This window comes from Mirounga angustirostris, unplaced genomic scaffold (genome assembly GCF_029215605.1).
Source record: "Mirounga angustirostris isolate CCGP_5_RB_7025 unplaced genomic scaffold, mMirAng1.0.hap1 SCAF_9, whole genome shotgun sequence".
Taxonomy (NCBI): domain Eukaryota; kingdom Metazoa; phylum Chordata; class Mammalia; order Carnivora; family Phocidae; genus Mirounga; species Mirounga angustirostris.
In genome coordinates, this window is record NW_026991717.1 from 79,694,884 (window position 1) to 79,719,192 (window position 24,309).

A 24,309-nucleotide genomic window follows, 5' to 3' on the forward strand; every position below is an offset into this window, starting at 1 on the left:
TCGTGGATCATGCCTTTGGTGTTGTATCTATTAAGCCTTTGCTATACCTAAAGTCGTCTAAGTTTTCTCCTATGTTATCTTCTAGGAGTTTTATAGTTTTGAATTTCCCTTTAGGTCTATGATCCATTTTTAGTTAATTTTTGTTAAAGGTAGGGTCTGTGTCTGGATTCATTTTTTTTCTTTTGCATGTAGATATCCAGTTGTTCCAGTACTCTTTGTTGAAAAGACTGTCCTTTCTCCATTGAATTGCTTTTGCTTTTCTGTGAAAGATAGGTTGACTATATTTGTGTGGGTCTATTTCTGCATATCTCTTTACTGTTCCATTGATATATTTGTCCTATTTTTTGGCTAGTAACACATGGTTAAGTATTGTAGCTATATTTTAAGTCATAAAGTCCTCTATCTTTTTTCTTCTTCAATATTGTTTTGGTTATTCTGGGTCTCCCATGTCTCCATATAAACCTTAGAATCAGTTTGTTGATATCTACAAAATAACTTGCTGGGAGTTTGATTGAGATTGTATTGAATCTATAGATCAAGTTAGGAAGAACATGGAATATCTCTCAATTTATTTGGTTGGTCTTTGATTTCTTTAATCAGAGTTTTGTAGCTTTCCTCATACAGATCTTACATGTATTTGGTTAGATTTATAACTTTCATTTTTTATTTTTTTGAGTACTAATGGAAATAGTATTTTTTATTTAATTTCAGATTTAAATTGTTCATTGCTAATACATCAGAAAGCAGTTGGCTTTTATATATTAGCCTTGTATCCTGCAGCCTTGATATAATCACTTACTAGTTCCTGGAGTTTTTGTTGTTGTTTCTTCGGGAGTTTCTATATAGACAAGCATGTCATCTGTGAACGAAGACAGTTTTATTTCTTCCTGCCCTGTCTTTATTCCTTTTATTTCCTTTTCTTTTCTAATTACATTAGCTAGGACCTTCATTATGCAGTTGAAAGAGTGCAAGAGGGGACATCCTTGCCTTTTTCCTACTGTAGCCATTGACTTTTGTATATTAACCTTGTATCCTGCACCTGTGATATAGTCGTTTATTAGTTCCAGAAACTTTTGGTTGTTTTTTGAAATTTTCTACATTAACAGTTGTGTCCTCTGCAAATGAAGAGTTTTGTTTTTTTTATTCCCAATCTGTATACCTCTGATTTCCTTCTCTTGTTTATTGCATTAGCAAGGGCTTCCCATACGGTGTTAAATAGGGAGTGCGAGAGGGGGCATCCTTGCCTTGTTCCTATCTTAGCTGGAAAGCATCTAGTTTCTCATGATTTGCATTCTATTTTCTAAAAGAGATTGTAGAGAACTGTTATAATTTCTGCTTAAAATGTTTGACAGAATTCATTAGTGAACACATCTAGACTTTATGCTTTCTGTTATGGAAGGTTATTCATTATTGATCAATTTCTTTAATAGATGTAGACGTATTCAGATTATCTATTTCTCTTTTAGTGAGTTTTCATGGATTGTGTCTTTCAAAGAAGTGGCTCATTTCATCTAGATTCTCAAGTTTGTGAGCATAGAATTGTTCAAAATACTCCTTTATCATCCTTTTGATGTCATAGGATCAGTAGTAATGGCCTCTCTTTCATTTCTGATATTTTTCCATTCGTGTTTTCTCTCCTTTTTTCTTAGTTAACCTGGCTAGATATTTATCTTGATTTTATCAAGATAAATTTTATTTTATTGATCTCTTCAAAGAGTCAGCTTTTGGTTCCAGTGATTTTTTCTGTTAATTTTTTGTTTTTAATTTCACTGATTTCTGTTCTAATTTTTCTTATTTCTTTTCTGGTGCTTACTTTAAATTTAATTTACTCTTCTTTTCCTGGCTATATCTTTTAAGAGTTCAACACATTGTTGTTATAAATTAAAGCTAAATGCTTCTGAGAGTCATAGTAAAATAAGACTTATTATAGTTTACAGGTGCCATATAAATCTATTTTTTCCAGAAATATAAATAAAGCAGTTTTTGGTATTTCATTATAATAAGGTTGCTAATATTTGTATTTTTAATACTTTTCATCTATAAAGATCATTTCACACACATTTTAAATTTTTTATTACATAGATCACTTTAGTCAGAGTTTTTTTTAGGAGTCAATATATAGTATCATTTATAGATTAAAGTTGTTTATTCTAAAACAGAATTAAGGCAGATTTCACAAATAGCATATAGGACAAAAATAATGAAATAAAAATGGAATAGGTGACATATAGTTATAATGATAATTCTCAAATTTCGCTTTGTATTTTCAGGCAACCAAGATTTAAAAAAAGAGAGAGAGAGATGTGATTAAGTTTAAAAAAAAAACAAAGCCCTTCTTATCAGAAAGGAGAATTTGTTTTTTATTCTTTTTTAAAAATTTTTATTTATTTAAGTATACTCCCACTATGGGGCTTGAACTCATGACCCCGAGATCAAGAGTTACATGCTACACTGACTGAGCCAGCGAGGCACCCCTTAAATTTAATTAATTAATTAAGTAAGTATATTTATTTATTTTAAGTATATTTTTTATTCTAAGCAAAGTGTTCCTTAGCATCATATCACAAAATACATTGCTCATATTGGGCATTATCTAGAATAAATTAAGTGATGTAATGGTATAGTATATTAATATCAGTTACACTCTTGTGTAATTAATTTTAATATAACATAATTTTAATTCTTGTGTACTTAATTTTAAAATAAAATAATATATAAAATAATATAAATATTATTAAAATATATTATAAATAATATAAATATTAATATAAAATTCTGTATAGCAACTTTAATGAATGTCAAAGGTATAATATTAAAATATAATTCAGGGGCGCCTGGGTGGCTCAGTTGGTTGGGTGTCCGACTCTTGATTTCCACTCAGGTCATGATCTCAGGGGGATCCAGCCCCACATCCAGCTCCATGCTCAGCAGGGAGACTGTTTGAGGTTCTCTCTCTTCTCCCTCTGCCTTTCCCCGTGGGCCCTGCCCCTCGCTTGCACCTGCTCGCGCACTCTCTCCCTCTCTAAAATAAGTAAAATCTTTTAAAAAATTAAAAAATATATATAATTCAGTGAGGGCAGTTTTATGAGTTTCCAATGTAGTAAGGTCTAAGTTTATAACATTTTAATATCTGGAGTGGAAAGATTGCATATTCTTTAAATAATATGTTACTACTTTTTTTCAATTCGGCTTTTGGTAGGAATTTGATAGCAGAGAAGTTGAAGTTGCATATTCTGATTTGGGCCTGAAATGCTAGAAATTCAGTGTTCTTATTTGAAAGAAAAATGCATCTATTTGGAAATGAGATAATCAAGTGGTAAGATTGATAGCCTGTTGTAAAAATTGAGGATCCTAACCAAGTTCCTAACCCTGACAGTGTAATCAATGTCCATCACTGCATAGATGAATTTTAAGATTTCTAAGTCACTCTGTCATATGAACAAGTACTCCAGAGTAAATATATTCATCCACCTGTGTTATAGAACAGCTTCAAAGATAATTTCATGTATTATCTGGGCTTTGCACCACATAATTTTTTATGATGGCAACCAATTCAAACCCACCAGTATGAAATGCAACAAAATGTACACCTAAAGAATGGAAAATATATTAACATGCTATTTTGTTATATCATAAAAAGCAGTTGAGATTTGGAGAATTTGTTCATTACCTTGCAGGGGACAAGACATATAATAATAAATAAGTAGTCACAAGGAGTTCATATTCTAGTGACCGACCAACTGCAGACTATTACAATACAAGTGCTGCCCACCCAGGGGATCAGATATCCAAATATAGCACTAAAAGATGATAGGGATTAAACATGTGAAGAAGAAAGAAAGAACAGGAAAAGCTAGGTTATAAATTATCTTCAACTTAGGTATAGGTTATATTCTAAAAATACAGTCCTAGGGACGCCTGGGTGACTCAGTCATTAAGCGTCTGCCTTCAGCTCAGGTCATGATCCCAGGGTCCTGGGAACAAGGCCCGCATTGGGCTCCCTGCTCCACGGGAACCCTTCTCCCTCTCCCACTCTGCCTGCTTGTATTCCCTCTCTTGCTGTCTCTTTCTCTGTCAAATAAATAAATAAAATCTTTTAAAAAATAAAATAAAAATACAGTTCTAAGTTCATCTTAGCTTAGGCTATACTTTCCTGTAGATAAAATGTGATGTATAGATCCCTATTCTTTCAAACCCTATTTAATTCATTATGTGGAATATTCCTAGTATTGTCTTTCAACTGAGAAGGGTTTATCATCCCCTCTCTCTCCCCTGAGAAGTAGAGGAGAGGAATATTGAGATTCTTAATAGTAAAAGGAAGTATAACTCTAATCCTTCCTTTCTTTTTCTTTTTCTTTTTTTAAGTTGGGCGTGGAGCCCAACACGGGGGCTTGAACCCATGACCCTGATATCAAGACCTGAGCTGAGGTCAAGAGTCAGACACTTAACCGACTGAGCCACCCAGGTGCCCCAGCTCTAATCCTTTCTTACCTTTACTTTCACTGCTGACTTGTGCTAGGGGATAGAATTAGGGTTTGGAAAAGAGGGAAGGCCAAGAAATACCACTCTAGACTGTCATCAACAGTCATAGACTGAGGTGAGGAATGAGAATTCCTCATTTGAGGAGGGAGCAGGGAGCAGGGAGCAGGGAACACCAGAATGGTGGTGTTTGTAGCTAGAATGGAGCGAATGGTTAAGAGAAGGAAAAGTCCCTCACAGGGAAAAAGGAATTCGTTTCATGCCCTGTACCGTTCATCTGACAAATGTCCCTTGGTAATGGATTTTCAAAAGACAAAATATGAATACTACTTGTACATCCCAGATGACTCTTAAGAGTTCTCCATTACTGTGAGTGAAGGGGCAAGCTAGTTTTTAACCGACTGAGCCACCAAGGTGCCCCTGCAAGCTAGTTTTTAGAAGTGCCCTCTTCTTTTGTTCCATTTCAAAATAGGCTGTCGCCAGTCAAAAAAGTTGTGTGTGTATGTGTGTTATGTTAATTTAATATAAATGTTGAGGTAGTGTACTGAAAAGTGAAAAACATCAGGCTGATTTTCCACTGGTAACTCTGAAATTGGGAGAAAAACACTAGAATTTTTTAAAAATCAGATTCTTCACTTAGCCCTTTTAAAGGGATTTTTGAGAAGTTTATGGCTTTCAAAATTCATATTCACTAGATGTAATTTGTATTCCATGCATAGTCCTTTGGTTTTCTATGGTATTCCCTTCTTACTATTTATTCTTGATATTTATTGAAGTTACTAAAAATCTGTTTATTATCTTGACCTTGTTATTTTGTTTTATATTTTTAATTTGTCTGTTTTCCATGTAACTGTTGTTATCCAAATTGTATTCTCCTTTGAACTCATATGTATAAGAATAATTAATCTTTGGGATTACAGAAATTGTTTCTCTTAGTATTTTCCTTTACTTCAAGAAACTGAGAAAGGATCTCTAGATAATATATATATTGGCCAAAATAACCTTTTACCACATATACATAAATTATGTGTATTACCCCCCAAAAAACCAAATATGTACTAATTGACAAATATACTTTCTTTCATAAAGCATATACAAAAGAAGCAATAAATTGTACTTGAGGAAAATATAATTTTCCCTACTCTTTATCTGTGGTGTACATTGGAGTCTGACCTGGATTTGAATCTCAACTCTCTACTACTTCTACTCTGGTAACCTTGAATAAATATATGTTTCTGTGTGTCTGTTTCTTCATCTTTAAAATGGGACTAATAATTCCTAGTTCATAGTGTTACTTGGAGAATTAAATGAGATTATCTAAATTAGTAGTTTTTAAACATTCTTCTCTGGTACTCTAGGTCACTGTAGGGACATTTGATGGGTCATTTGTATCTATTTTATGGGGTTCTGCAGAAGATTTGGTTTGAGAGAGAGGGTCCTGAGGTTCTCTGTTTAAAAACATTTGAAAGCCATAGCTGCAAGTAAAGTGCCTTGCACAGATAGAACTGGACATACCCTAGTTCTCATGCAGGTTAGAAAATCTTGACTTCACTCCTTTCCCTCCTCCATGGGAATCAGTGTATTAAAATGCCAAGTTACTTCTCTTTAACTGCTTTATTGAGGTCTAATTCACATACCATACAGTTCACCTATTTAAAGGGTACGATTCATTGGTTTTTAGTTTATTCACAGAGTTGTGCAACCACAGCCAAAATGTACTTTCAGAACATTTCCATCACCTCCAAAAGAAACTCCCTACCCATTATCAATCAGACTAACTTATTTTGGATTCTATTTCCATTGCTTATTAGAACTTTAAACATAAGTAAATTGATATATCAAGAAGAAAGGAAAACAAATCTAATGAACCATGTTTCTTCACTGATTTGTACGTACAGACATTAGAGTCCATTATGGCATTTAGCATACTTAATTTTATATATTAAGTCACCAAAGACAGTTCTTTACATTTTTCACTTCTAGAAGTTCATTTATCTACTTTCATGACTTCTAAAGATGACTACTTGATCTGTGTATGTCCTGCTCTTAGTTGAGAAATTCAACAAATACTTTGTCAAGTACTTGTTATGAGCCACGTGCTATGTTAGACTCCTAGGGTGAAACAATTAATTTAACAATTTTTAGAAGGGTGGCATGTAAACAAAGGAAGGTAATAAAGTGTGATCATACTATAAAGAGGTATGTAAAATGCTGATGGTACACATTTAAGAGAGTAATAAATTCTTCCAGCCAAGAAGGAGACTGAGGGAAGGGCAATCAGGGGAAGGAACAGAGATTGAAGAGAGTTGCAGAGAAGCTCGTCCTTAAAGAATGAATAGAATTCACTGCACAGGTAATAGAGGAGGAATATATTCTTAGGAAGCTAAGAGAATAACCCAAGCCTATACTTAGAGGACTAAAAGCATACATGATATTTAATGAAAAGTGAGGTATTTGATGTGACTAGAGGAAACTAAATACAGTGAATAGTTGTGAAACAGAAAAGGTTGACTAGAGCCTGAGAGTCAGCTTAATACCTTATTTTATCACCTTCTCCCCTCTTCTTCCCTGACTTCACTCTACAGATAATTAGCCTTTCCCAGTCTGATATTGAGTTCACATTAACATAGTTCCTACTGCCATCATCCTAGTTTCCCTGGAGTTATCTTTGACTTTTTTTCACTGCTTTGCTTCCCATATCCATTCACATGTTAATTATTATTCACATGTTAATTATTATATACCTGTCTCTTTCCATTCCCACAGACACTATCATGGTCTCTTTCCTAGGATCTCTTTTCCATTTCTTTTGTCCATTTTTAATATTATATTTTTCCATTCCTAGGACTTCACCTCTTAATCTGTTTTGGTACTGAAAGTAGCTTTAATACAATAGCTAAAATAGTTCCTATCTGAAGACTGTGAAGGGCCAAAAGGTTTATAAGAAGGAAAACTCTTACAGAGTTTATTATACTCCTATCAGGAGTTGATTGACAAGGGAATTCTCTGTATTGATGTAGAATATGTTGTTGAGTTAAAGCAAAGAACAGAAGAGTATAGTATATTCCCTTTGTGTCAGAAAGCTGAAGAATATTAGGATATAGACCCTATTTTCTTACATTTTGCATAAAGGAACTGGACAACTATAGAAGAAATAATTGAAGTAAATATCCATAGGCTTAGGGGTGGAAGAGAAGATGGGTGAGGACAGGTCTCAAAGTATCCCTTCTTATGTTGTTCTGATTTTTAAACTGAGTATTTCATCTATTTAAAATTCTGGCCTTGTGTGCCACTGTGGGGGAAGTGGGATTGAAGGACTCTGACTGATTTTCTCTTACCTTATATATGAAATCACTCCTTAGTCTACCATTCAGACTTCTGCTCTCTGATTATGCCATGGTTTGATCCCTTTCACTGAAATGAACTCTGTTCATGTCCCCAAATCACTTTCAAAACTTAAGTCAAAATATATTACTTCCTTCTCTACAGTTGGTTAACTGTTTATTTCATGCTATCATTTTAGCTTAATATATTTATGTTCTGTTTGTTTTGATTCTTCATTGGTATCTCTATGAGTATTCTGATTTATTTCATGAATGATTTCTACTCCCATTTAGATTTTAACACTTTCAATAGAAATCATATTCTTTTCTCTTTTGTATTATTGAAACATAATTTAGTAGATACTTGATAAAGATGATTTTTATTTACTTTGGAGGATCCTAACATTTTAACTTCTTTTGGATAATTTTAATAAATTTTAAATTAGAAGAGGTATATAGAAAAGTTAAGTTTGACTACTTTTCCATTACCTAAAACTTCAAAGTATTAAGTAGGAAAATTAATGAGGAAAATTAGTTTTATTTAAAAAACATGGAAAATATTTAGGGTAATTTTCTGTCCAGTTAAGGTGAAAATGTGTGGATTTGCGCACTAAAAAAGTAAACGTAACATGACCACCTGACATTAATTTGCCTGGCATACAATATGATTTATATGCTAGTTACTAATTAATAGTAATTGAGATTGGTGTGATTTTTATCTTTGCTAATATATATATATATATATAAAGTCAGATATGATAAAATAGTTATTGTTTTTTACATTAAGTGTATGATCAAAAGTAAGAAACTTGAAAATAAATTCTATTAGGAAATGAATGTTTTTAAAAATTGATCATAGAAAATAGAAACTTGGAAGCTGGGAGGCCCTTAGTGTGTTTTTATTACTTGATGTAGCCTAATCTAATATTTATTTTGAAACAGGCAAGAAAACTAGATGTATATTTTGAATATGAAGAAAAAATAATGAGCAAAACTACTCTGGATAAATCTCTTCTAGATATAATATCAGACCCTGATGGTATGTACCATAAATTTGAGGTTACTGTTAAGACTCATAGCTGATGAATCCAGCATTTTCAATTTAAGTAAAATCTGAATAGAATTATTTTTTTTTCCTGACAACCCATGCTAATAATGAGATAACTAAGTGAGCTATTTTCTGTTGAGAAGTTTGTAGCAAAGCAGTTCCTAAAGTGGAAAAAATGATTTGCATTTTATTTCATTGAACTTTTCTCTCATGGTATTTAAGAACTCGTTATATTCATTTATTTAAAGTGATATATCTGAAGTTCAATTTCTGCTGATTTTAGGAAGATTTGACAATTCAAAGCAGGTGTCTCTAAGTGATACACTTTCTAATTACTTTGGTTTAACCCTGAAGAGTTTCCTAAAAAGATACATCTAAAACTGAATTCTGTTTTAAATATTTAGGGAATTTGCTTTTAAAGAAACTCCTTAATCAATCCCTTTATATTTACATTTAACTAAGAATTTGTATGTTAGATTTTCTTAAAACAAGATACGATTCTTTGTACTTAAGAAAATGTATTATAATTATTGCTTTCAGTTATAATGATCATGGGATCTGCATAGGTTTTAGCCTCTAAAATTATCTAAACTTTAGAGATTTGATCATTACAGAGTAGCTTTCAATTCAAATCTCAGTGCTTTTCCAAAATGAAAAAAGAGTATATAAGCTGTTCAGTTTATATTTTGCATACAAGTTATTTAGCTGAATGATGATGGTTTTTGAGTTAAAGTTTGGTACGAGTTTAAGTTGAAAAATAATAAATTCCAAATTGTTTGTAATTAGAGATTCTACTCCTAAAAACTTCTAAGAAGCTATAAATATTACTCACACTGTTAAGAAGCTAGATTTGTAGTGAGAACCTAGCATTTTGAAGGTATTTACACTTTTGATCTCTACCCCCAGTGTGGGGCTCGAACTCCTGAAAGTATTTACGTATTTATGCTTTGTAATGAAAAAAATGCAAAGATAAGCCCATCACTTCAGAGATGTTCCTGATTATTTACAATAAGTTTTGAGTAAAGTTGAAGCAAATAAATGTGTTAATAGAAAAACAATCAGAACCTTCCTGTTTTCTTTCCCCTTACTTTCTCAGTTTATTTGTTAAGACATTAAGAATGGCAGAGCAAGGTAGGCATTCATGCAAAGTGGAAGTCTGGTGCCACTTTAGCCCAGAACAAGATGTTGGAACCTGAGCAGGTTGAGAAGGGCAATCACATGTAGGGTAAAGGGAAGGTTGGTGACCTGCCATAAAGTGTCAAAGTCCCAGTGAATTTGAGCAGAGTATCCACATGTGAAAGCATGGTATATAAAAGCCCGAACAGATTGAGGAAGGTGACTATACGCAGGAGCAACCCAGCATCAGTCCAAGTGCGGTGAGAAGTGTGGCCAGGCATGTGAGCAAATCCATTGTAGGAAATCAGAGCCCAAATGGAGTGAGAAGGCATCCATGCAGGCAAGGCGATGGCTGCAGAGATAGGGTATTTGTTACGTACCACAGACTGGTTAAATAAGTGTATATGTCAGATAATACAAAGGGAGCTAGGTTTCCTATTGTCAGAGGAGGAAGGTATAAATATGGAAAGGGAGAAAACTATAATGAGCCCTGTAATGTTGGATTGGAATTGGAGGCATCATTGTAGACCTGGGTTTTCACTATGTATTTGTCAGAGAAATAAATACAGATACGTGTGTATCTGTATATGTATTCCCTAGTCCAGCCAACTAAGCAGGGCTGGGACAACAATACTCCAGTAGTATTGTTTTAGCTTATAAATACCATTTTCTACTAGGACTCATTGGAGAAGTAGTTGATTCCAGGGCTGAGGTAGGAAGAGAAAGTACAAAATGAGCCTAGAACATTTTGTTGTGTCAGAAAGCAAGTACTCAGAAAGTGATGGGACATGTCGAAGAAACCCAGAGTCAGCTTGAAGAGGCCCCTCGTGGCCAGATCATGACATCATGAGCATCAAAATAAATAATGATAACATTATAACTCACTGAATGAAATAGGAAGCCATCAGGCCATAGAGATATAGTAAATGAATAAATGGAAGTTTTACAAGATTATTTAGTTTCAAATTACCTCCCTACAAAATACTTCTAATTACAAAGAGAAAAACTAACTTTATAGTGGAGAAATATGATAGATCCCTTGCTAGGTAATCACAGTGAACATAAGTAATGAGACATATTGAAATAATGCCCCACCCAGTAGGATGCAATACAAAGAATACAGTATTTCTCTTGTGATATTCCTGCCAAAGGCATGTAACTGCAATCTGATCATGAGGAAATATCAAACAAAATTTAATTGTGAGATAGTCTACCAAAACAAAAACAAAAAACCAGCCTGTAATCTAAACATCAAGGCCATGCAAGTCAAGGAAAGACTGAGGACTGTTTCATACAGAAGAAGGTAACTGTGTGTTGTGTGACAGCCGTATATACCACGTGATTCTGAAATTGATCCTTTTGTCATAAAGGATGTTACAGAGACTAGTGGTGAAACTTGAAATTAATCTGAGGATTAGATGTTAGTAATGTATCAATGCTGATTTCCTGATTTTGATAGTTATTATATTGAGCTTATTATATTGGAGAATGTCTGACATTTGGGAATGATGGGACAGCGGGTCAACAACTTACTCTCAAATTGTTCAAGGAGATAAAAAGCTTTCTGAATTCTGCTTAAAATTTTCTCTAAGATATATCAGATTACTCAGTAAGAAAACTGACTTTAAAATTGAGAGCAGTTCCAGTGGAAACTTAGGTATGACAAGAGGATCCAGGCTGCTAATTGTACGTTCTAGAGTGCTTGCAGTTGTAAAGGATACATTTTTATAATTTCCATTTGATTTCTCTGTGATTAATATCATTATAAGCATCAGGATACTCTCCAACTCTTATCATAGTATTCTTAAAACCCTTAGCAGAAATTTTGAGGCCTTTTATTAACACTATAGCAACTATAAAATATGTTTCTTCTTGAAGAAGAGAGTGGGAACTCTCTCTTCTTTAAGCAGGATAAGTGCCTCCTATTAGAAAGGCTATGCTAGATGCTGAGGATGTTAAAAATAATAGCAAGGATCTACAAGGCCCCTAAAATTCTGAAGGTGGGGAGCCTTTCTCTCCTATTTTAGGAGTAGTGGTCCCAAGAGCCTGCAGCAAGCCTCGTTGCTCTTTTTCTCTTTGTCTTCTAACTGCTTAGTCATAATTGCAGGAAATGCACAATGGAACAGGTAACTAAAGCCAAAGCTTTTGGGATGGAGCACCAAAACGGGAAAGCCAAGGGAATTGGAAACTACCAGGGAGATTGCAGAGAGGAAGTTGCTCAGGAAAGCAACCTCATAAAGTTGTTTATGAATTCCTGGGCTCACCCCTGAACTGCACATACGTGAATCAGATCCTAAACAGTATTATTCCAAAGACTGAGAGTTGAAGGGCTAGACAGTTTCCCAGTTCCCATAGAGGCCACTAGATAGTTGGACAGATCCCAGTAGCACTGCAGAAGGTTTTGAAAATATAAATCAATGATGGAACCACAACCCAGAGAAAGCTGTAGAAACTTTGGCCTGAACCCAACCAGGCTAATTACCTGCCAAACAAAAATAGCAGCTTTCTCCTAGGACTTAAACAAGACCCTGAATTTCATAATCTAATTTTCAAAATGTCCAAGATACAATATTTATTTGTAAATATTAAAACTTTGGAAAAACCCATCATTGATCTTTATTAACACTTTTAGGGAGTAAGGATAATTTGAAATGGTTATCTGGATTTTGAACCATATAAAAAATCAATGGTTCATTAGTCATATTTTGAAAAATTTTTCCTAGTTTTTATTCTATAATAAAGTATAACAGTTTCCAGTTCTTGAGGATTAGGACACACTTTGAAGTGAGAGTGCATATTGTTATTTGTTGGTGGTGAAACTGAGTTATCTCTGACCAGTGCTTTATCACTTTGCACCAGAGTACACCCAGTAGCAGAGGGGAGAATAAGTGAGTTTCTTTGTACAGTTTTGGACTCTGGGTAATAGGAGTAGCAGATCAAACGCACTGCGAGCAAGAAATTTCTTTGAAATCTTATGTTTTGTCTTAAACAATTTCAGGCAAATATATTTTGTATTATACAACAGTGTTTATTTTAATATAAATGTATTCTTTTCCCAAATCTTATAAGTGATACAATACTCTTCAGAAAGAGTCATATATATAGTGACCCCACTTTTGAGAAGTACCAAAGTTTTGTAACCCAACACCTAGAGTGACTATACAGCTATTTTTCCCAGTCTCATTTTTATATCTGTTGTCCTTACATAATTATTACTGGCATCCCCTTTCCATCCCAGAAGTATCCTGTTTTAGAATTTTATGATTACCCTACCTATACCTTTCTTTCTGAGTTTATATCTAAAAGGTAAATCTCTTACGGACATTTTGAAAGATAGAATGGAGGTACTTCTATATTCCATTCCTTTAATCCCACAGCATTTAATCATTTTTCCATATCTGTATTATACATGGTTATAGCTATAGGGCCTATAATCTTGTCAGTTAAATCAAGAACCATATTTTATCTTGTCACGTATCTGTGCCTTAAATTTTTATATACTTGTGTTGACTATAATATTTAACCACAATTATGAAAGTTTTTTTATTTATATTCCCCTATGTAGCAGGAACTCCAGAAGATAAAATGAGGCTGTTTCTTATTTATTATATAAGTGCACAGCAAGCACCCTCTGAGGTATGTCCTCTTTGTTCAGTTATTGGGCAAAAGGAGAAATATTTGTTTGTTTCAAAAACAGAAGACCAGATCACTGTGGCCAAATAACTACCTTATTCCTTTCTTTAAAAGAAAAACAATTTGTTAAGGCTGGTTCTATTTACTGCTGAGTTTTATAGCAATATTTATTGTCACTAAGAGAACTATCTACTCATGAAATGTCTGACCACTTTTAAATTGTTGGAATATGAATTGGATTCAAATGGCCAAAATTCTTATTTCTGGAAAATAGCTATTGTAAACTAAGTTAACCAAGTTTGCTATGCTTTTTGAAACATTGGTCTTATTTCTCATTATGTGATAATCTTAAAAACTCTGTTTCTTTGCGTTATAGCCACTAATGTTTTCCAATGAATTTATCTTTAACCCAAAGTAAAAATTTGGTAATATATTTTTTTAAATTTGGTAATATTTTAAGGTTATTAAAAGCTAATGTTTGTTATAGAATATAAGGAGTCAGTTGTAGGAAAATACCCAGAGTTCCAAAAAGTTATGTAAATATTATAATTTAATTTAATGAGATTAAACTTCGGATTTGTATCTGTCATATGACTCATATAAAAATAAAGTTGACATTTTTTGTATTGCAATCAAATAACTTTTATATCAATAAATTTCAGAATGATTGGAAAATGACAAATTTTCCTTTCTAGATTTTTTTTTTCTCAGTGGAAGAGTGGATTGTGGGTAATTTTGTTTTCTCTTTCTGTCATAGGCCATCATTTGCTTTTGAAGAAAAAAAAATTTTAAGTATATATAGGTAATTGATTTTGAAGGCAAATGGTGATTTTGGTATCAGTGTTGTTGCCAGGTTAGAGATCTGCTAACTCTCTCTAATGTTAACTCAGTGAAATTTTACTGGATGAGCAACAAGCATAAGAATTTTAGAGATGACATCTAGAATGATATTAATTGTTGTAAACTTCTTTCCTTCTCTGGTAGCATTTATTTTTAAAAGCCTGTTAGATCTTAACACTTTTTTTGGTCAAAAATCTCTGGCATGTTAAAACAGTAAACTAAACCCAATATTTGCTTTAGGCCAATTCTACTTTATTTTGGGCATATAGCTTTTGTTTTAATTCAGTAAGAAAATGTGGTTTTCTTTTCAGAAATATGTCATACCTGTATCTTTGGGGATTCTTAGAGGCATATATATATATATATAAAGGATTATAGCCTATTTATAATATTTTCTTAAGAATTTATGATTTTAAAACTTAATTCCATATCCCCTTAATTTGACCACATTATTTTATTTTTATTTATTTTTGGTAAGGACCGTGTCTTTTCATAAGTTTAAGTGATCATTAAGAGGCTTAAAGCAAATTATGACTACTGATGTCAGCCTGATAGCCCCAAAAATGCAAAGTAGTAAAATCTCTAGTTGAGCTTTAAATTTGTCTTGTAAAATTTTTATGATGGAGTCACTACGATGATAGGCTCTTATAAAGTACAGGAATTCAACTACACTTACTCATCAAGAAACAAAAATAGCAAGAAAGAGAAAACAACAGTTTAAAAAGTGTAAGACACCTGATACTCAGTTAATGAATTTGGACCACAAGAGTGCATATGAGAGGGGAAAACCTGAATCTGCATTTCCCCTCAGTCAGTGTCATGTCACAATGTCCCCTTGTGTTTCTGGTTTTAAAAATATTCTTGGTCAAGTCAAATGTTTCATTTAGTGCTTATCCCAAGGAAAGGCAGTCTATTTCAAAAATGGAGAAAAAACTGGCTCTGTTGGACTCAATGAGGGATGACCAAATACTAGATAGGTGATTTGGGAGCCTGTCAAAGGTAATTTTCATTAGATGTGATTTTTGTCTCAGGTGCTCACTTACAGACTCACTTAAAATATGACTCCACTCTACTTGGGTGCCTAGAACTTAAACTCATGCCTTTGGTCTAACTTTTTGATTAATCTAATAATAACAAACAAAATGGTCTTCTCTTTCACAAAAGTAAAAATTTTTATGATACCATTCTTTGCTTATTTCAGGCTGATTTGGAGCAATACAAAAAAGCTTTAATTGATGCAGGATGCAACCTTAATCCCTTACAATATATCAAACAGTGGAAGTAAGTTTTGTTTTCTTCTTACATAAGAGAGTACAATGGAAGTAGAGTTCCCAAGAAAATGGGAGTGTTACCAAGAAAATTTAACAATACCTTTTTTTTTTCCAGTGGCATAAATATTTCCCTATCTGGCCCTCCCTGTCCACAACTTAAAATTACATAAAATGGTGATAACTTTCTTTCCTAGACAAGTTTATATTTTCTTCATTGATTAGATAAGAACATCAAAGACTGAAAAGTTTGGGTCAAATGTCTCAAAAACATTAAAAGAAAATTTTAATTTCACTAGTAGAGAAATGCAGATTAGCACAGGGCAAAGATTTAGTAAAGTGCTGTGCCAAGGATATAGGCAGCTTAACTGGTGCATTTAAATTCTGCTATTAAAAATACAGATTGTCACAATTTTTGCTAGATGGTATAAAAATAAGAAAAATCTCTGACCGCACACTTCTGCTCATAAGAATTTATCCCAAAGAAGTAATTGGTGTTGTAAAATCTTAGAAGCAACCAACCTAAATGTCCTATAGTGGGCATTTCCATAAGATAGAATACACTTGAAAATTAAAAATCATGTTATAGAAGACTTATTTAATAACACTGGAAAATGTATATGTTATATGATAAAGTGAAAAAATAGTTTATAACACTATTGATTTCATTGATTCCTCTTCTCTATGCCTAGGGGTTCTCCTAGACATTGTAAATACAATAGCAAACATGTGGAAGGCCCCTATGCTCACTGAATTTACATGGAGGGAACAATAAATCAACCAATAAGCAAAAAATGAACAGAATAATGTTAAACCATACTAAGTGATATAAAGAACATAACACCAAGTGATAAGATTTTTTTTTTTTTAAGATTTTATTTAAATTCAAGTTAGTTAACTTTTAGTGTATTATTAAGTTTCTGGGGTAGAATTTAGTGATTCATCAGTTGCATATAACACCCAGTGCTCATTACATCAAGTGCCTTCCTTAATGCCCATCACCCAGTTACCCCATCCTCCTACTCATCTCCCCTCCAGCAACCCTCAGTTTTTCTCTGTAGTTAAGAGCCTCTTATGGTTTGCCACCCTCTCTGTTCTTATTCTATTTTTCCTTCCCTTCCTCTATGTTCATCAGTTTTGTTTCTTAAATTCCACATATGAGTGCAAGTGATAAGATCTTAACTTGGGGGTGAGAGTTAAATTTGTTGAGAAGATCAGGAAAAGTCTCTGAGTAGATGGTATTTGAGCTAAACTTAGATGACAGTTTTTACAGTATGATCTCTATTATCTATACATTTATCCATCCATCTCTGTGTGTATGTATGTATGAACATATACATATCATTACATAGCTGAAATGACATACATTAAAATGTTAATAGTGGGTAATTCCAAGTAGTAGAATTTTTTTATTTTGTGTGCTTATCTTTATTTTCCAAATTTTCTACAACAAACATTACCATACAATATTTCTTAAAATAATTAATACTACAAGACTGAATATGCTTTCCAAGCTCAACTGTATTAAGAAATGTGCCAAGTTGTTATCAGGAGTTATCTCTGAGTTTTTGAGTTTGAGTGCTTTTTATTATCTATACTTTTGTTTGCTTTTTCAGATTTGTTTTTTTATGGGTTTTTTTAATCTTTTTTTTTTTTTTTTTTTTTTTGGTAGCGAGAGAGGGAACACAAGCTGGGGGAGTGGGAGAGGGAGAAGCAGGTTTCCCGCCGAGCAGGGAGCCTGATGCAGGGCTCCATCCCAGGACCCTGGGATCATGACTTGAGCCGAAGGCAGACGCCTAACGACTGAGCCACCCAGGCACCCCTTAAGATATTATTTTTAAGTAATCTCTACACCAAACATGGGGCTCAAACTTATAACCCAGGGATCAAGAATCACACACTCCACTGACTGGAGTGTCAGCCAGACACCCCTCTTTTTTTTTTAAGTAATCTCTGCCCCCAATGTGGGGCTCGAACTCATGACCCCAAGATCAAGAGTCACATGCTGTACTGACTAAGCCAGCCAGACACCCCTGCTTTTTCAAATTTCTTTCATTTGACTGTGTTCTTGCAATAAGAAAAACATACAACAAATGTCTGTTTAAAAAGAGAAACTGAAAACTACTTTTTCCAATTTTTTATAATACATACCCTTTACACATTTGGCTGTGTGGCATATTGTCATTGTTTTTTTACATTATGATTTGTCTGGAACTCCTTCATCAAACATTTGTTATAAGAAGAAAGCCAGTCTTGGGCATCATTTTATATGGTTATAAAATATTGAATTTCTAACAGTCTTTTTTTTCTAATTATGAGTAATACCACTTTTTCAAAGAAAATTTTAGAAAACTCAGGTATAAAGTAAAACTTTACCTGTAATCTCATCATCCAGAGCCTACAACTAAATATTAGTGTATATCTTTTTATATGCACATTACATGTATTTTTTAAGACTTGGAAATCATTATTATAGATACAGTTTAATATATATTCTAGTTTTTCCATTAACTTTCATTACCAGTTCATTTTCTTAAATAATGGTTTTTTAAATTTTCTTCAGTGGTGGTATTTAGTGTTTGCATAATGTTCAGCCATAAAAATGTACCATTATATATCTAGTGAAAAATAAATATTGGTTGAAGGCAGAAATTCTAGTCTATTTCTGAAAACATTTGGTTCACACCCTCCTTTCTGAACAAGATTGTGATTTTTGTCCAGATTGAAATAGAGTATTTTTAGCATCTCAACTCTCACATCTTAGTGATTCTCATTCCTTTTTTACTCTCATGAAATTTTCTCATATGTAAGTAGACTTTTTTCTTTTACAAAAACAGTTGAAATAATTAGGAATTATTGTAATAGAATGAGTCACATAAAAATATTTATGGTATGCTGTTAAAATGTTATAGAACATTTACAATATGATATCAATTTTGTTTTTGAAAGTCTATATGTTATATATACATATATCCAAAGATTAGAAGAAAATACACACAAATCCTAACGGTGATCCTCAAAGTGGTAGGGTTCTTTTGGGAGCGTTCTGTTTTCTGGATTCTCTACCGTGAACATATTCTCAGAAGACAAATATTTTTAAAAACACATCTTAAGTGCCATCTTTTTGCCCAGCCTTCAGGAATTCCGTAGTTTAGTTAAATAGATTCTGGACATTTAGAAAGATTTGAAAATAAATGATTATATGCAATTAAGTATAAAAGTGTGTGTTGTAGAATGTAACTCTTAAAAGGAAAAATCATTGGGTAGTAGAATTAGAATAGTGTTAATGAAGAAAGGGGTTTTGAGCCGAGTCTTAAAAGGAAATGCACAATTTCTGTTGGAGAAGAAAGCAGTCAGTTTATCCCCCTCAAAGGACAGCATGAGTAAAGATATGTGTCTGGTGGGGCGCCTGGGTGGCTCAGTCATTAAGCGTCTGCCTTCGGCTCAGGTCATGATCCCAGGGTCCTGGGATCGAGCCCCGCATCGGGCTCCCTGCTCGGCGGGAAGCCTGCTTCTCCCTCTCCCACTCCCCCTGCTTGTGTTCCGTCTCTCGCTGTGTCTCTATCAAATAAATAAATAAAATCTTAAAAAAAAAAAAAAAGATATGTGTCTGGGGATGAGGGAGTATGGAATGTGGGGAACAGTAAAAGAGACTTAATCAGTACATGATTGTTCTTTTAAGGCAGCAAGTCTGTTTCATGTTAAGGATCATATATAATAAAAGGAAAAAAATCTTGAAGTTTGGGAAATGCATTTGTGTTTTTTTTAAGAATCTCAGTGTTTCAGTACTAATTGTACTATACTTGGGTGTCATTTTACATGATTAAAAATCATATAATCAGTATTTATATACTTGTTCCAGTGCTAATTGTACTGAAACATTGTATTAGTTGAAAAATTATTACTATTTTAGAAAATGTCTGCATAGTAAAAGTTATAGTCAATAGAGTTTTTAATTCTGTGATGCTGAATGTGAGCTCTGATAATCAACTTTTTAATATAACTTTTTTATTTCATAGGGCTTTTGCCAAGATGGCCTCAGCTCCTGCCAGCTATGGTAACACTACCACTAAACCAATGGGGTAAGTATTTTTAATAATTCTGATTGAATAAGTCTTGTACTCCAGACCATAATTAGACTCATGTGCCTTAAAAACACATTGACACTGGTTTTTGGGGGGCTTGGGGTTTTTTTTAATTTTAATTCTTTTTAAGATATATTTGTTTTAGAGAGAAAGAGCGAGTGGGGGAAGGGCAGTGGGAGAGACTCTTCAAGCAGACTCCCCGATAAGCAGGGAGCCTGAGCTGAAACCAAGAGTCAGACGCTTAACCAACTGAGCCACCCAGGCACCCAGAAACACACTGACACTTTGTATTCAGAATGTTTTCATTGTGCTATGAATGTCAACATGCTTTTGCCTTCCTTAAGTTTAAATTCTCATTTTAAAATATAAGTTAATATATTTTACATGGTATGAGCTGTTGGCTTCTTCTTCCTTCTTAAAACATTTTATTTTTTGTTTTCAGAAGTTATATGAAGGTTAAAGCTATTCTTGTATCAGTGTTGATAAGTATATAGATTTGGAGCTAGGCACTCAAGACTTAGCTTCAAGGTAGACCTAGGTATACTGTTAAATGACAAGGAGGAGGTCCCCAGAGGTGGGTCTGACTTCTGATTCCAGAGAATCCTATAGTGTGCATGATTTTCAAAGTAGCTGAGCAAGGTAATTCTAACTACTCTTTTTTATACCATACTTATTTCAAATTCCTTAATTTTTAGAACAGGAAAACAGTTTTATTCTAGCCTCACCCTGAGCTTCTGGTTTTAATGAAACAATTTGCAAAAAGCAAAAACACTCAGCCTAAGGCAGGACCTTGTAAATGCTTGATAAGATGAATCCAGCTAGCCTCACCTTTGTGCAGTGCTATGTAGGTTAGCACTCAAAGTTGCCTGGTACTAGGGAATTGCCTCTGAACTCTTTATTCCAACAAAGATTACGTTCTCTTGTTTCTATTAAAGAAAGGATTTTCCATCTTGTCCAGCTCTTCATTTCAGAGAAGAGTAAGGACAAGATAGGGAAGAGGAAATTGATTTGGAAAATTTCTCTCATCTATTTAATAGACTTTCCAGTTTCATGTCTTAAAATCTTAACTGAATATTAAAAGCCTATTAGGTTTCTTATGGATTTCGTACTTGAGAATTTTAATAAAATGTTATAGGAAAATCTTGATTTGAAGGATATTCTGATCCTTCCTATCCTAGCCTTCTGATATCATAATACAGGAATACCATTCTATCCCACAAAGCATCCCTTGATCCAAAGTGAGAGACTAAGCCACAAGTGTAAACCCAATGTGGCAGGTCATTTGTTGGTGTTATTTTTGTTAAAAATTCAGACAATAAACATTTCTTCAGAATTGAGGTAAAACTAAGTATGTTGTGCTTCACATTTTTATATGATAGATTTTATGTATTGTGGGGGGATCGTATAACACAGGACTGGATCTAGCTGCTGTGATGTAGAGAAAATAGTAACTTTTGACCTACTCATAATACTTAACACTCATATGTATTTTCAACTTGTTAGTGTGTTTTGAATTCCTAAAACAAGTTATTTACTATCTCTAATTTTGTTATTTTAGTATTAAGGCAATCAGGAAAGCAGGGAATTCTCTTCAAATTATAATTTGCCTAAAAACTATAGGCAGGGGCGCCTGGGTGGCTCAGTCATTGAGCGTCTGCCTTCGGCTCGGGTCATGATCTCAGAGTCCTGGGATCGAGCCCCACATTGGGCTCCCTGCTTAACGGGAAGCCTGCTTCTCCCTCTCCCACTCCCCCCGCTTGTGTTCCCTCTCTCGCTGTCTCCCTCTTTAAAAAATAAATAAATAAAAACTATAGGCATACCTCAGAGATATTGTGGGTTCAGTTCCAGACCACTGCAATAAAGTGAATATTGCAATAAAGCAACTCGAAATTAATTTTTTGGTTTCCCATGCATGTAAGTTATATTTGCACAATACTGTAGTCACTTAAAGGTGTCAAAGCATATTGTCAAAAAAAGTACGTATTTAAAAATAACTTACTGCTAAAAAATGTTAACCATCATCTGAACTTTCATCAAGTCATAATCTTTTCGATGGTGGAAGGTCTTGCCTTGATATTGATGGTTGCTGACTGGTCGAGGTGGTGGTTCCTGAAGGTTGGGGTGACTGTGGCAATTTCTTACAATAAGATTACAGTGAGGTTTGTTGCATCAATGGATTCTTCCTTCACAAACAGTTTCTTTGTAGCAACGCATAGGGCTTGATAATTTTACCTGTAGTAGAACTTCTTTCAAAATTGGGGTCAGTCCTTCAAACCCTGCCACTGCTTTATCAAAAAAATTTATGGAATATTCTAAATCCTTTGTCGTCATTTCAGCAGTCTTCACAGCATCTTCATCAGGAGTAGATTCAGTCTCAAGAAACTACTTTCTGGGGCACCTGGGTGGCTCAGTTGGTTAACTGACTGAGCGACTTAAGCGACTGCCTTCGGCTCAGGTCATGATCCTGGAGTCCCGGGATCGAGTCCCGCATCGGGCTCCCTGCTCAGCAGGGAGTCTGCTTCTCCCTCTGGCCTTCCTCCCTCTCATGCTCTCTGTCTCTCATTCTCTCTCTCTCAAATAAATAAATAAAATCTTTAAAAAAAAAAAATAAGAAACTACTTTCTTTGTTCATCTGTAAGCAACAACTCCTTACTCATTCAAGTTGTATCATGAGATTACAGCAACTCAGTCACATCTTGAGGCTCCACTTCTAATTCTAGTTCTCTGTTTCTACCATATCTGCAGTGACTTCTTCCACTGAAGTCCTGAACCCCTCTAAGTCACCTGGCAGGGTTGGAGTCACCTTATTCCATACTTTCGCTCATGTTGATATTTTGACGTCTTCCCATGAATCATGAATGTTCTTAGTGGCATCTAGAATGGTAAAACCTTGAAGGTTTTCAGTTTAGTTTGCTCAGATCCATCAGAAGAATCACTATCTGTGGCAGCTATAGCTTTAAGAAATATATTTCTTAAATAAGAAAATTTGAAAGTCAGAATCACTCCTTGATCCATAGGCTACAGAATGGATAGTTTATTAGCAGGCTTGAAAACAACATTAATTTCATTGTGTATCTCCATCACACCTCTTAGGTGACCAGGTGTATTGTCAATGAGCAGTAATATTTGGAAAGGAATCTTTTTTTCTGAGCAGTAGACTTCAACAGTGGGCTTAAATACTCAGTAAATCATGCAAACAGATGTGCTGTCATCCAGGCTTTGTTGTTCCATTTCTAGAGCACAAGTAGATTTAGCATAATCTTAAGGGATAATTCCTAGGGATTTTCAGAATGGTAAATGAGCGTTGGCTGCAATTTAAAGTCATCAGCTGCATTAGCCCTTAATAAGAGTCAGCCTGTCCTTGAAGTTTTGAAGCCAAGTCTTGAATTCTCCTAGCTATGAGAGTCCTAGATGGCATGTTCTTCCAGTAGAAGTCCTATTTTGTCTCTTTTGAAAAACTGTTGTTTAGTGTACCCCCTTCATTCATTACCTTAGCTAAATCTGGATAACTTGCTTCAACATCAACACTTGCTGCTTCATCTTGCACTTACCTTATAGAGATGACTTCCTTCCTTGAACATTATGAACCAACCTCTGCTAGCTTCATATTTTTTTTCTGTAGCTTCCTCACCTCTCTCAGCCTTCATAGAATTGAAGAGAGTTAGGGCCTTGCTCTGGATTAGACTTTGGCTGGAGGGAGTTTTGTGGCTGGTTTGATCTTCTGTCCAGATTACACAAACCTTTTCCATATCAGTAATAAGTCTGTTTTGCTTTCTTAGTCGTGTGTTCACTGGAATAACATTTTTAATTTCCTTCAAGAACTTTTCCTTTGTGTTCACAACTTGGCTAACTGGCATAAGAGGCCTAGCTTTCAGCCTTTCTCAGCTTTCAACATGTCTTCTTCCTCACTAAATTAGTTGTGGCTTTTGATTTAAAGTGAGAGACGTGCTCTTTTTCGTGGTGCCTGGAGGTGGTAGGCTGCTTTAGGATGCAGCTGAACATCTCTTTACCAGCTACTGGCTGCCAGAAACTCATTGAAGTGGATGATAAACACAAACTTCACCTCTTTTATGAGAAGTGTTGGCCACAGAAGTTGCTGCTGATGCTCTGGGTGAAGAAGGATTACGTGGTCTAAGTCAATGGTGGCAATGACAAGGCTTCCCAGTAAAGCAAGGTGTCTTGACCCATGGCCATGTCTGCCTGCTGCTGAATAAGGAACATTCCTGAGGTCTGGAGAAAGACCTAGGAGGACTGAAGAAAGAAAGCACAAATCTGTTTGAGGTTGCATTGTGAATGCCAATCTCAATGTTCTCAACTTGGTCATTGTGAAAAAGCGGGGGAAGGGATATTCCTGGACTCACTGATAGCACTGGGCGTCATTGCGTGGGGCCCAAACGAGCTAGCAGAATCTGCAAACTTTTCAGTGTCTGTAAAGATGATGTCCACCAGTATGTTGTAAGAAAGCCCCTAAACAAAGAAGGTAGGAAACCAGGAACCAAAAGCATCCAAGATTTAAC

At 34.4% G+C, this 24,309-nt stretch overlaps 1 protein-coding gene across 11 annotated transcripts in view; it reads left to right on the forward strand.

The window, feature by feature from the left end:
* Positions 1-24,309, forward strand: part of SCFD1 (sec1 family domain containing 1) — a 115,439-nt gene that overhangs the window by 52,990 nt on the left and 38,140 nt on the right. For 10 of the 11 annotated variants that reach the window (XM_064570906.1, XM_064570903.1, XM_064570905.1 and 7 more), the window contains 4 exons: positions 8,745-8,841; positions 13,532-13,602; positions 15,641-15,720; positions 19,727-19,789. In XM_064570906.1, coding sequence (XP_064426976.1) covers positions 8,745-8,841; positions 13,532-13,602; positions 15,641-15,720; positions 19,727-19,789 — 311 coding nt within the window. The remainder of the gene's footprint in view (positions 1-8,744; positions 8,842-13,531; positions 13,603-15,640; positions 15,721-19,726; positions 19,790-24,309) is intronic. The other variant, XM_064570910.1, reaches the window with a different exon arrangement.